Genomic DNA, 11,703 nt, shown 5'->3' with positions numbered 1-11,703 from the left:
CAGATCGAGGGACGTGATTGTTCCCCTCTATTTGACATTGGTGAGGCCTCATCTGGAGTACTGTGTCCAGTTTTGGGCCCCACACTACAAGAAGGATGTGGATAAATTGGAGAGAGTCCAGCGAAGGGCAACAAAAATGATTAGGGGACTGGAACACATGACTTATGAGGAGAGGCTGAGGGAACTGGGATTGTTTAGTCTACGGAAGAGAAGAATGAGGGGGGATTTGATAGCTGCTTTTAACTACCTGAAAGGTGGATCCAAAGAGGATGGTTCTAGACTATTCTCAGTGATAGCAGATGACAGGACAAGGAGTAATGGTCTCAAATTGCAGTGGGGGAGATTTAGGTTGGATATTAGGAAAAGCTTTTTCACTAGGAGGGTGGTGAAACACTAGAATGCGTTACCTAGGGAGGTGGTGGAATCCCCTTCCTTAGAAGTTTTTAAGGTCAGTCTTGACAAAGCCCTGGCTGGGCTGATTTAGTTGGGGATTGGTCCTGCTCTGGGCAGGGGGTTGGACTAGATGACCTCCAGAGGTCCCTTCCAACTCTGATATTCTATGATTCTATGAAGCCAAATGCTTTCCATGATATATGGCTGTCTTAGCCAGTGCCGACTGCCTCTCATTCTCGTGTTTGTGCTCCAGCCTGCCGTCGAGATTTGGCTGCTCAAAGTCAGGGCACTCGAGTTTGGAGAAACATGAGCTCTCTGGCAGGTTAGAGCACACAGCTTGGAATAGCAGGTGGTAGTGGGGGTGCTCTGGGGATAAACACAGAGGTCCACCCTTAAGGTCAGGCATTGGGTGAGGAGAACCTAGAGTACTAAGTGCCAGAAACACTGGAACTGAGAAGTGGGTCAGTGATTTGGAGCTGTTCGGCTAAAGAAGATGGACGATCTTTATAAAAATAATGATTTCCCTGATCTATCCACTGACAGTGGGACGGAGGACTCTATTGGACAGTGGGATTATTTTTTGAATGCTTATGGGATGCTTTCTTCCTCTCTGAAACAGGGGCACATCGCTCAGTGTCTGTAAAACTCTCTGAGAGGCTTTCTGGCAAAGGCAATTGGCTGATTGCTAACCCCTCCTCCTTTCTCCCCACCCCCAGCACATACTCCTAGTGAAACTGAACTTTTTTCTCTGACTGAGCTTATTCAACAGACGCCAGAAGAGAACATCCTCTTCCCCAATAAAACAGGAGCAGCCGCAGCTTGGAAGAGCAGTGGAGAAGTTGGCCAGATCTGCAGGAAGACCACACTGTTGTTCCTCAGGCTAAGAAAGCAGCACACAGGTGTGTGTATGTGTATGGGGGAGGGCAAATTTGTTTTAAACTCCTGTGATATGTTTAAAGGAAAAAGGTTTGTGAAAATGCTGGAGTCAAAGGGAGAAAACCCAAGTAACAGGCTGCTATTCCTCTCTACGTTTAACCAGCAGAGAAGATAGCTCGACCATGCCTGCAGGCACAGCGATAGGCAGTGAGATGACAGCTTTTCTATATGAGGTTTCCAAATCTTTTCTAGACCAGATTAGATTCTGATGTCTCATAACCTGATTGAAACTACAGTTAATGTGGGGTTGCGTGTGTGTGTAATATCAGACCATATGCTAGTAACCTTCACATAAACACAGGAAACTTCCTGTCCCTCAGAGTCTGCAGGTCTCCAGTGTTCAGGCATGCTTCGGGGTGATTTAAAACCCTCCAGTTGTAAAGTCACAGCAGTTAGAGATGGAAAAGGCCTCGTGGATCATCCACTCTATCTCCCCATGAATGCAGAGTTGTTCCAGAAAGGACATTTATAGGAATTTTTTCAGTCTAGTTTTAAATGTCCCAAGTGGCAGGGTTCCCATCTCTTCCCTTGAGGAAAATAGTTTGCAGTCTAGTAAAATGCATCTCACGCTCAGGAAATTTTTCTTCAGGTCCAGCCTAAGTTTTCTCTTGGTGTAGCTTTATTCTGTTACTGCTGTTATACTCCCTTGTACCACCATAACTAATGTCTCTCCCTTCTTGGTGTTAAAACACTTAGATATTGCTAGACAGTTATTTTGTGCCCTTAGTTGTGATGCATCGTAGCCATACATGTGTAGCTCTTTTAATCTTCCCCAGTCCGTTCAGCCCTTGGATAATTTTTGCACTTCTGTGAACTCTCTTCATTTTGTCAATAGCTCTTTGGAAAGGTGGTGCCCAGAATTAAATGCAATATTGATGGTGCAGTATCAACAGAGCCATATATTAGGGTTATTATTCCTTGTTCTCTCATGTGATGCCTTTGTATCTGCAGCTCCCAAAAAAACCTGGCCTTGCTCCCCACTGTAGTTCCCCCCCACGTTTCTCTCTGTAGCAGTGCTTCCCAAGTTTCTCCTTTCTACTCAGTCAGTAGTTTGGATTATTTTCCAGAGATGCATTTTTTCAAGATGATTCTCATTTCTCATTTTCTGTTAGAATCTCTCTGGATCCCTGTCATAAATATAAAGGGAAGGGTACACACCTTTAAAATTCCTCCTGGCCAGAGGAAAAACCCTTTCACCTGTAAAGGGTTAAGAAGCTAGGATAACCTCGCTGGCACCTGACCAAAATGACCAATGAGGAGACAAGATACTTTCAAAAGCTGGGAAGAGGGAGAACATCAAAGGGGTCTGTGTCTGTCTGGGAGAGGCTTTTGCCGGGGATGGAACAAGAATGGAGTCTTAGAACTTAGTAAGTAATCTAGCTAGATATGCTTTAGATTATGATTTCTTTAAATGGCTGAGAAAAGAATTGTGCTGAATAGAATAACTATTTCTGTCTGTGTGTCTTTTTGTAACTTAAGATTTTGCCTAGAGGAATTCTCTATGTTTTGAATCTAATTACCCTGTAAGGTATTCACCATCCTGATTTTACAGAGGTGATCCTTTTCTTTTTACTGTTTCTTCTATTAAAAGTCTTCTTGTAAGGAAACTGAATGCTTTTTCATTGTTCTAAGATCCAAGGGCTTGGGTCTGTGGTCACCTATGCAAATTGGTGAGGATTTTTACCAAACCTTTCCCAGGAAGTGGGGTGCAAGTGTTGGGAGGATTTTGGGGGAAAGACGTTTCCAAACCACGTTTTCCCAGTAAGCCCAGATAAATGTTTGGTGGTGTCAGTGGAAGTCCAAGGGCAAAGGGTAAAATAGTTTGTATCTTGGGGAAGTTTTAACCTAAGCGGGTAAAAGTAAGCTTAGGAGGTTTTCATACAGGTCCCCACATCTGTACCCTAGAGTTCAGAGTGGGGAAGGAACCTTGACAATCCCTTTGTATTATTTCTCTCCTCACTGCTCTTCACAACTCCTCCAATAATGGGCTGGATGCAGCACAGCAGAAGTTTGGAGGGTTGCACAAAGAGGTGCAGGTAAAAGGCTGTTGAGCAGGATGGGTAGTTTAAGGGAATCCACTCTGGCAGTCACAAGAACGTTGCCTCCTGGCCACCAAGCGACTCTGGGCTACAGGCCGGAGTGAGCCCTAGGAAAATAACAAACACTAAGGGAGCTCAGCGGCGTGGAGGGGGAACACTCCTGCCGAGGACAGGGAGCTGAAGTATGGCCGAGGTTTCAGCAACACAAGCACCTTCTTTATGACACAACAGAGTCTCCTGTTACACAACACTTTAGCTAGGGGATGGTTTGGAGTGAGGAATGACTTGGCCTGGGGGACTGGGTTAAGCCACACACCCAGATAGGGGAATGTTGATATGGAGACAAGGATGGGCATCAAGAACACACACATGCCAGTCATGCCTGCTACAGGTATTTGAGCACTAACTGCAAACTTGAATCTCTGGTCAGCTCTGAGAGCTCCAGTGCACACGCTGACCATCTCAGCCGGGGGGCAGTCAGGGGGCGGGGCTGTAGGTAGGGGTTGGGGCAGTTAGGGGACAGGGAGTGGGGTGGGGGTTGGATGGGGCAAAGGTTCTAGGGGGGCGGTCAGGGGATGGGGGTTGGGGGGGCGGTTGGATAAGGGGCAGGGAGTCCTGGGGGGAAGTCGGGGGCTGGGCTGTGGATAGGGGTTGGGGCAGTCAGGGGACAGGGAATGGGGTGGGGGTTGGATAGGGTGAAGGTTCTAGGGGAGCAGTCAAGGGATGGGGGCTGGAGCTGGGGAGGGGTGGTTGGATAAGGGGCAGGGAGTCCCGGGGGGCAGTCAGGGGGCAGGGCTGTGGATAGAGGCTGGGGCAATCAGGGGATAGGGAGTGGGGTGGGTTGGGTAGGGAGTGGGGTGGGTTGGGTAGGGGGTGGGGTCTGGGAGGGTCTCTGGAGGGAGTGGTCAGGGGACAGGGAGTAGGGTGGGTTGGATAGGGGCTGGGGTCCCGGGCGGTTAGGGTCAGGGGAGTCTCGGGAGGAGGTGGTCAGGGGACAAGGAGCAGGGGTGGTTTGGAGGTGTCGATGGTTCTGAGGAGGGTAGTCAGGGGGCGGGAAGTGGGTGGGGGTCGGATGGGGGCGGGGCCAGTCTGTTTAGGGAGGCACAGCCTTCCCTACCCGGTCCTCCGTACAATTTTGCAACCCCAACGTGGCCCTGGGGCGAAAAAGTTTGCCCACCCTTGGTGTAAAACACTGGGGTTCAGGCATGTAGGGCACTCTACTTGCCTAAGGAAAGGAGTACTTGTGGCACCTTAGAGACTAACCAATTTATTTGAGCATGAGCTTTCGTGAGCTACAGCTCACTTCATCGTTGCAGCCGATGAAGTGGGCTGTAGCTCACGAAAGCTTATGCTCAAATAAATTGGTTAGTCTCTAAGGTGCCACAAGTCCTCCTTTTCTTTTTGCAAATACAGATTAACACGGCTGCTACTCTGATACTTGCCTAAGGTGCGCCTCACCATCTACACTGCTAGTTACACCCATGCTAGCTGGGCATACAGTCTCTGTATGCTACCCACTGCCACAAGGGTGGACATAGCCTACGGGCTAGGCAGAGTCCTCTATGCTGAGCAGTAGTAAGTCTCAATTCCCCGGCTTGCCATCCCTTTCCTCTCCAGGTAGAAGGAGGAATGGGGTGTGGGGAGAGAGTCATAGAATCATAGAATATCAGGGTTGGAAGGGACCCCAGAAGGTCATCTAGTCCAACCCCCTGCTTGAAGCAGGACCAATTCCCAGTTAAATCATCCCAGCCAGGGCTTTGTCAAGCCTGACCTTAAAAACCTCTAAGGAAGGAGATTCTACCACCTTCCTAGGTAACGCATTCCATTGTTTCACCACCCTCATAGTGAAAAAGTTTTTCCTAATATCCAATCTAAACCTCCCCCACTGCAACTTGAGACCATTACTCCTTGTTCTGTCATCTGCTACCATTGAGAACTGTCTAGAGCCATCCTCTTTGGAACCCCCTTTCAGGTAGTTGAAAGCAGCTATCAAATCCCCCCTCATTCTTCTCTTCTGCAGGCTAAACAATGCCAGTTCCCTCAGCCTCTCCTCATAACTCTTGTGTTCTAGACCCCGAATCATTTTTGTTGCCCTTCGCTGGACTCTCTCCAATTTATCCACATCCTTCTTGTAATGTGGGGCCCAAAACTGGACACAGTACTCCAGATGAGGCCTCACCAATGTCGAATAGAGGGGAACGATCACGTCCCTCGATCTGCTTGCTATGCCCCTACTTATACATCCCAAAATGCCATTGGCCTTCTTGGCAACAAGGGCACACTGCTGACTCATATCCAGCTTCTCGTCCACTGTCACCCCTAGGTCCTTTTCCGCAGAACTGCTGCCTAGCCATTCGGTCCCTAGTCTGTAGCTGTGCATTGGATTCTTCCGTCCTAAGTGCAGGACCCTGCACTTATCCTTATTGAACCTCATCAGATTTCTTTTGGCCCAATCCTCCAATTTGTCTAGGTCCTTCTGTATCCTATCCCTCCCCTCCAGCTTATCTACCACTCCTCCCAGTTTAGTATCATCCGCAAATTTGCTGAGAGTGCAATCCACACCATCCTCCAGATCATTTATGAAGATATTGAACAAAACCGGCCCCAGGACCGACCCCTGGGGCACTCCACTTGACACCGGCTGCCAACTAGACATGGAGCCATTGATCACTACCCGTTGAGCCCGACAATCTAGCCAGCTTTCTACCCACCTTATAGTGCATTCATCCAGCCCATACTACCTTAACTTGCTGACAAGAATACTGTGGGAGACCGTGTCAAAAGCTTTGCTAAAGTCAAGAAACAATACATCCACTGCTTTCCCTTCATCCACAGAACCAGTAATCTCATCATAAAAGGCGATTAGATTAGTCAGGCATGACCTTCCCTTGGTGAATCCATGCTGGCTGTTCCTGATCACTTTCCTCTCATGCAAGTGCTTCAGGATTGATTCTTTGAGGACCTGCTCCATGATTTTTCCAGGGACTGAGGTGAGGCTGACTGGCCTGTAGTTCCCAGGATCCTCCTTCTTCCCTTTTTTAAAGATTGGCACTACATTAGCCTTTTTCCAGTCATCCGGGACTTCCCCGGTTCGCCACGAGTTTTCAAAGATAATGGCCAATGGCTCTGCAATCACAGCTGCCAATTCCTTCAGCACTCTCGGATGCAACTCGTCCGGCCCCATCGACTTGTGCATGTCCAGCTTTTCTAAATAGTCCCTAACCACCTCTATCTCCACAGAGGGCTGGCCATCTCTTCCCCATTTTGTGATGCCCAGCGCAGCAGTCTTGGAGCTGACTTTGTTCGTGAAGACAGAGGCAAAAAAAAGCATTGAGTACATTAGCTTTTTCCACATCCTCTGTCACTAGGTTGCCTCCCTCATTCATTAAGGGGCCCACACTTTCCTTGGCTTTCTTCTTGTTGCCAACATACCTGAAGAAACCCTTCTTGTCAATATAGCCAAGACTGAGGAGTTCAAAAATCACAAGCCGGACCCCCTAAACTTCTGACGTTGGCTTAAATTTCGTGAGACTTTAAAAAGTGAGATATTGTTTTCTTGCCTGTCTCCTTATTTATTTATTTACCATTGTCCGTGTTTGTTTCAGGCTGAACATTGAATTGTAAGCAGTGTTGCCAACTTTTATGATTTGATCATGACTCTCATGGTAATTGGTGTTTTTCCTAAAGCTTCAGCTCATGGAGTCTTGTGAATACATCTGACTCTCAGTTTCTTATTAAGTTTCTAGCCCTCATAGTTGGAGAGAAAAGCTTGCAAATGTGAGGAGATTGTACCCTAAAGGCTCAAAAACCAGAAGGCAACTAAAAATAACCCCAAATTTATTAGTTGTAAAAATCCTGAGATTCTTAAGCCAATCTTGTGGGTTTTCTGTCTTACTCAGGATTTTTGAATGGTTAGGTTTGTGATATCATATAAATTGGCTCCTGCCCTCTGATGGGAGGGCATAAAATGGTGCTGAGCTGAGGCCACCCCTGCCCCCATCATTCCCCTAGACTCAGATGTGTGCAGAGGAGACAGCCCTCCCTCTGGGGTAAGGAGCACTTGGATCTAGGTGGTGCCTCCCCTTCCCTTTGCTAGTCGGTTCGTAGGGTAGTGATCAATGGCTCCATATCTAGTTGGCAGCCAGTATCAAGCGGAGTGCCCCAAGGGTTGGTCCTGGGGCTGTTTTGTTCAATATCTTCATTAATGATCTGGAGGATGGCATGGATTGCACCCTCAGCAAGTTTGCAGAGGACAGTAAACTGGGAGGAGAGGTAGATACGCTGGAGAGTAGGGATAGGATACAGAGGGACCTAGACAAATTAGAGGATTGGGCCAAAAGAAATCTGATGAGGTTCAACAAGGACAAGTGCAGAGTCCTGCACTTAGGAAGGAAGAATCCCATGCACTGCTACAGACTAGGGACCGAATGGCTAGGCAGCAGTTCTGCAGAAAAGGACCTAGGGGTTACAGTGGACAAGAAGCTGGATATTAGTCAACAGTGTGCCCTTGTTGCCAAGAAGGCCAATGGCATTTTGGGCTGTACAAGTAGGAGCATTGCCAGCAGTTCGAGGGATGTGATCATTTCCCTCTATTCGGCATTGGTGAGGCCTCATCTGGAGTACTGTGTCCAGTTTTGGGCCCCACACTACAAGAAGGATGTGGATAAATTGGAGAGAGTCCAGCGAAGGGCAACAAAAATGATGAGGGGACTGGAACACATGACTTATGAGGAGTGGCTGAGGGAACTGGGATTGTTTAGTCTGTAGAAGAGAAGAATGAGGGGGGATTTGATAGCTGCTTTCAACTACCTAAAAGGGGGTTCCAAAGAGGATGGATCTAGACTGTTCTCAGTGGTAGAAGATGACAGGACAAGGAGTAATGGTCTCAAGTTGCAGTGGGGGAGGTTTAGATTGGATGTTAGGAAAAACTTTTTCACTAGGAGGGTGGTGAAACACTGGAATGGGTTACCTAGGGAGGTGGTAGAATCTCCTTCCTTAGAGGTTTCTAAGGTCAGGCTTGAGAAAGCCCTGGCTGGGATGATTTAGTTGGGGATTGGTCCTGCTTTGAGCAAGGGGTTGGACTAGATGACCTCCTGAGGTCCCTTCCAACCCTGATATTCTATGATTCTATGAATTAAATATGCCTATAAAAATTCAGGTGCTAAATTAGAGGCCAGTATTCAAAATCAGGTCCAGATTTTCTTCACAATTTTTAGTAAAGGGTCTTCAAAATGTGTCATTCACATTTAGCTTCTTTTGCATTTAATTTTCTGCCATAATCCTTTCCAGTTGAAAGACAGAGGGGTGACTTCATATATGACACAAAAGTATTCATAGATGGTTGTTGAAGTTTCTCTTTTATCTGAATATCTGTAGTACGTTCTTCTGTGTGAAGGCTCTTCTAGGTTTTAAATAAAATTGTTTTTCAACAGATATTTCAAGTAAAAATGGAAAGCTGGATACAGAAAGAACAAACCGATGGTAAGGAAATAACAGTTGGGACTCTATCCTGTCCCTTCTTTGCCCTTAATTAATATAAGTATAAATACTTAAAGGTTTATTGTCTGTAGGTGAGCTCCTTCCCATTTGAGATTAATGTTCTGCACTGAGTGTTGATGGAAATATCTTAAATAAGGGTAAGAACCCCCGAGGAACAAGGTCAGAAGTGTAGCAGGGGCTCATGACAAAAGAGGTTTTAAAATGGGTTTTTATAGTTGGCGACTTTTTATAATCATTACTGCCCATGAGTATAAAGGCTGAAGAGCCAAGGACAGTGCATGCAGCCACTCTGAAAGATATTCCCTCCTAACCCAGACTGTCAGTGCACCACATTCCTGACCTGCCAGGAACACTGCTCTTCCAATCCTGTGTCTCCCAAGTGTAGAGATGGCCCAGACTGCTTGGTCTTCTGGGATGTGGACCAGTGTCCACGAGTGACTCTGAGGCCAGTAAACCAATGATCACTAGTTCTGAAGCTAAACCCTCAGAGGTGAGAAGTTAGTGCCCATAGATCCTGATCCAACTCTTAGTGAAGTCAGTGGAAAGATTCCCAATGTGGAGTGACTTGAATGGGAGCTGGATCAGGCCATCAATTACTGTGCCATTCAGTTCTAAAGTGAAAACGTCTTAACCTTTGCACATTCAAATGTCTATAGTTGTATAGGCAGAAATCCTCAAAGCTACCCATCTCTACTTGGTTTTCTTTGTAATGTCATGAATATCTCACACGTGTTCCAACAGCCCCAGGGGATGTCGGCCGCTACACTGGGGAATCAGAACTGAGAATCATCCTTGTAGGTAAAACTGGAGCTGGGAAAAGTGCAACAGGAAACACCATCCTTGGCAAGAAAGTGTTTGAGTCCAAACTCTCACCAAAGTCTGTAACTGCAAACTGCAGTAAGGGGGCAAGAATCTGGAATGAGAGGAATGTGGTGGTGGTTGATACTCCTGGCATTTTTGACACGCATGTACCAGTGGAAGAAACTTGTCGAGAGATCAGTCGCTGTATTGTAGCCTCCTCCCCAGGGCCCCATGCCATCGTTCTAGTGGTGCCACTGAGCCGTTACACTGAGGAGGAAAAAAAAGCAGTCAAACGAATACAAGATATTTTTGGAGCTGAGTCCATGAGGTACATGATCCTGTTATTCACTCGGAAAGATGATTTAGATGGTACCGAATTAGAAGAGTTCATAAAAGACTCTGTTGCCCAAGGCCTTTGTGAGCTGGTAGGAAAATTTGGAAAACGATACTGTGCATTCAACAACAGAACAACCGGAGAAGAACGGGATGCCCAGGTTAATGAGCTGCTGGAGATGGTAGATAAGATGGTGCAGGAGAACGGAGGCACATATCACACGAATGAGATGTATAACTATGCTGAGAAGAAGCTTCAAGAGAAAATAGAGGAGCTGAAAAAAGCCTATGCAGAGCAGCTGGAAAGAGAGACAGAGAAAATAAAACGTGATTATGAGAAGCAAATAAAACAACTCAAGGAAGAATTAAAAATAAGGGATGAAGAACAAAAGCAGTATCCAGATGAAAAGGAGAGGATAATGTGGGAGAAAGACATGGCAGAAAAGGAGATGGTTTTGCAACAACAAAAATTGAGACTTTTAGGAGAAAAAGAGAGAGATTATGCTGCAAAACAAGCAGGAGCCAGGGAAGAAGCTGAAAGTGATATAATATGGAAAATGCTTTTGGATTCTTTTACACTTGCTTTTGCAGTAATTATGCGTTGGTTTAATGATGACTGAGCTACATTTATCTTCTTTATCCTGTTATTCTGAGTCTATAAAAGTCACAAATGAAGTTTCACTGCTTGTTACACGTACGGACCCCAACATTCTGCATTTTAGGACCAAATTCATCCCTGATGTAGCTCCACTGAAGCCAGTAGAGCTACACAAGGAATGAAATGGGCCCTTAATTGCTAAGATACTTTCTCCCTTGTGCTAGTGAATCTATCACATGCTTTGATAATCTGTTCCAAAGGCTAATTGCTATCACCGTTATAATGCATGAATTCAATGTGTGCAATGTAATTACATGACTTAGTATAAACATGAACAATATACATACATGGTAGAAGCAATATATATTGCCATGTACGCATCTGCTATGCACTATGCACTGCTGGGCTCCTGCTCCAGGAACACTTCAGGAAGCTAATAAAGAAATAGTTGACTTGTAGATTCCTTGGTAGATAAACAGAAAATTTGGGAAATAGAAACAGGAGACCCAGTCTGAGAATCATACAGGTGAAGAACAGCCTGGAAAGGAATTACCACAGTTTTTGTACATTAGTTTCTAATCATGAAGGAGAATGAGGAAGAGGAATGGAATGGAATGGAAAGGAAAAGACACTGTGACTTTAGTTATAACCTTTACAAGATTCCAAAAAAGAGAATTTGTGCTGGGAGAAACTATAAACAAGTAAACTGCTATTCCAAGGTGAGCAGATATGTGTTTGCTTAGACCAGAACCTAGTGCAAGTGCAGAGTGGAATAAATATAGACGCCTGCTTACCAGAAAGGGACTTAATCCAAGGGTGTGGTACCCTGCAAAAGTCATTCCTTAGTATGATGGGAGAAAGAGTTTCTTCACTACTCCACAAGACCTGAAGCAGTTTTTTGGCAGCCCATCCAGCATGAGAGGCTCAGAGTGAGGCTATGTCTATATTATGAGCTGGGGTGTGATTCCCAGCTTGCGTAGACATACTCGCGCTAGCTCTCCTTGAGCTAACACACTAAAAATAGTACTGTAGCCATGTCAGCATGAGCAGCGGCATACGCTAGCCTCCCTGAGTATAAACCCACCTGAACCCCGCTGGGGTGCA

The 11,703-nt window shown here is 46.1% G+C and overlaps 1 protein-coding gene across 2 annotated transcripts; it reads left to right on the top strand.

The window, feature by feature from the left end:
* The first annotated feature begins 1,146 nt into the window (after positions 1–1,146).
* Positions 1,147–11,181, top strand: LOC140905790 (GTPase IMAP family member 9). 2 transcript variants are annotated; one of them, XM_073329273.1, is made up of 4 exons: positions 1,147–1,292; positions 2,442–2,696; positions 8,801–8,849; positions 9,609–11,181. In XM_073329273.1, exons 3-4 carry the CDS (start codon positions 8,816–8,818, stop codon positions 10,619–10,621), a joined length of 1,047 nt encoding a protein of 348 aa, XP_073185374.1. In that variant the 5' UTR covers positions 1,147–1,292; positions 2,442–2,696; positions 8,801–8,815; the 3' UTR covers positions 10,622–11,181. The 2 variants fall into 2 exon arrangements, with proteins under 2 accessions (XP_073185374.1, XP_073185372.1); XM_073329271.1 differs by lacking the exon at positions 2,442–2,696.
* Positions 11,182–11,703: the final 522 nt, after the last annotated feature.

The sequence above is a fragment of the Lepidochelys kempii genome, chromosome 2 (assembly GCF_965140285.1).
Source record: "Lepidochelys kempii isolate rLepKem1 chromosome 2, rLepKem1.hap1, whole genome shotgun sequence".
In the NCBI taxonomy this organism is placed as follows: domain Eukaryota; kingdom Metazoa; phylum Chordata; order Testudines; family Cheloniidae; genus Lepidochelys; species Lepidochelys kempii.
Note: the sequence above shows the minus strand (reverse complement) of the source record. Positions and strands in the feature narration are given on the sequence as shown.

Excerpts from the sequence above, each read along its gene's own strand:
- LOC140905790 (XM_073329271.1), top strand. The coding sequence starts at position 8,816 with ATGGAAAGCTGGATACAGAAAGAACAAACCGATG. Across the intron at positions 8,850-9,608 it reads ACAGAAAGAACAAACCGATG|CCCCAGGGGATGTCGGCCGC; the intron begins GTAAGGAAATAA and ends GTGTTCCAACAG.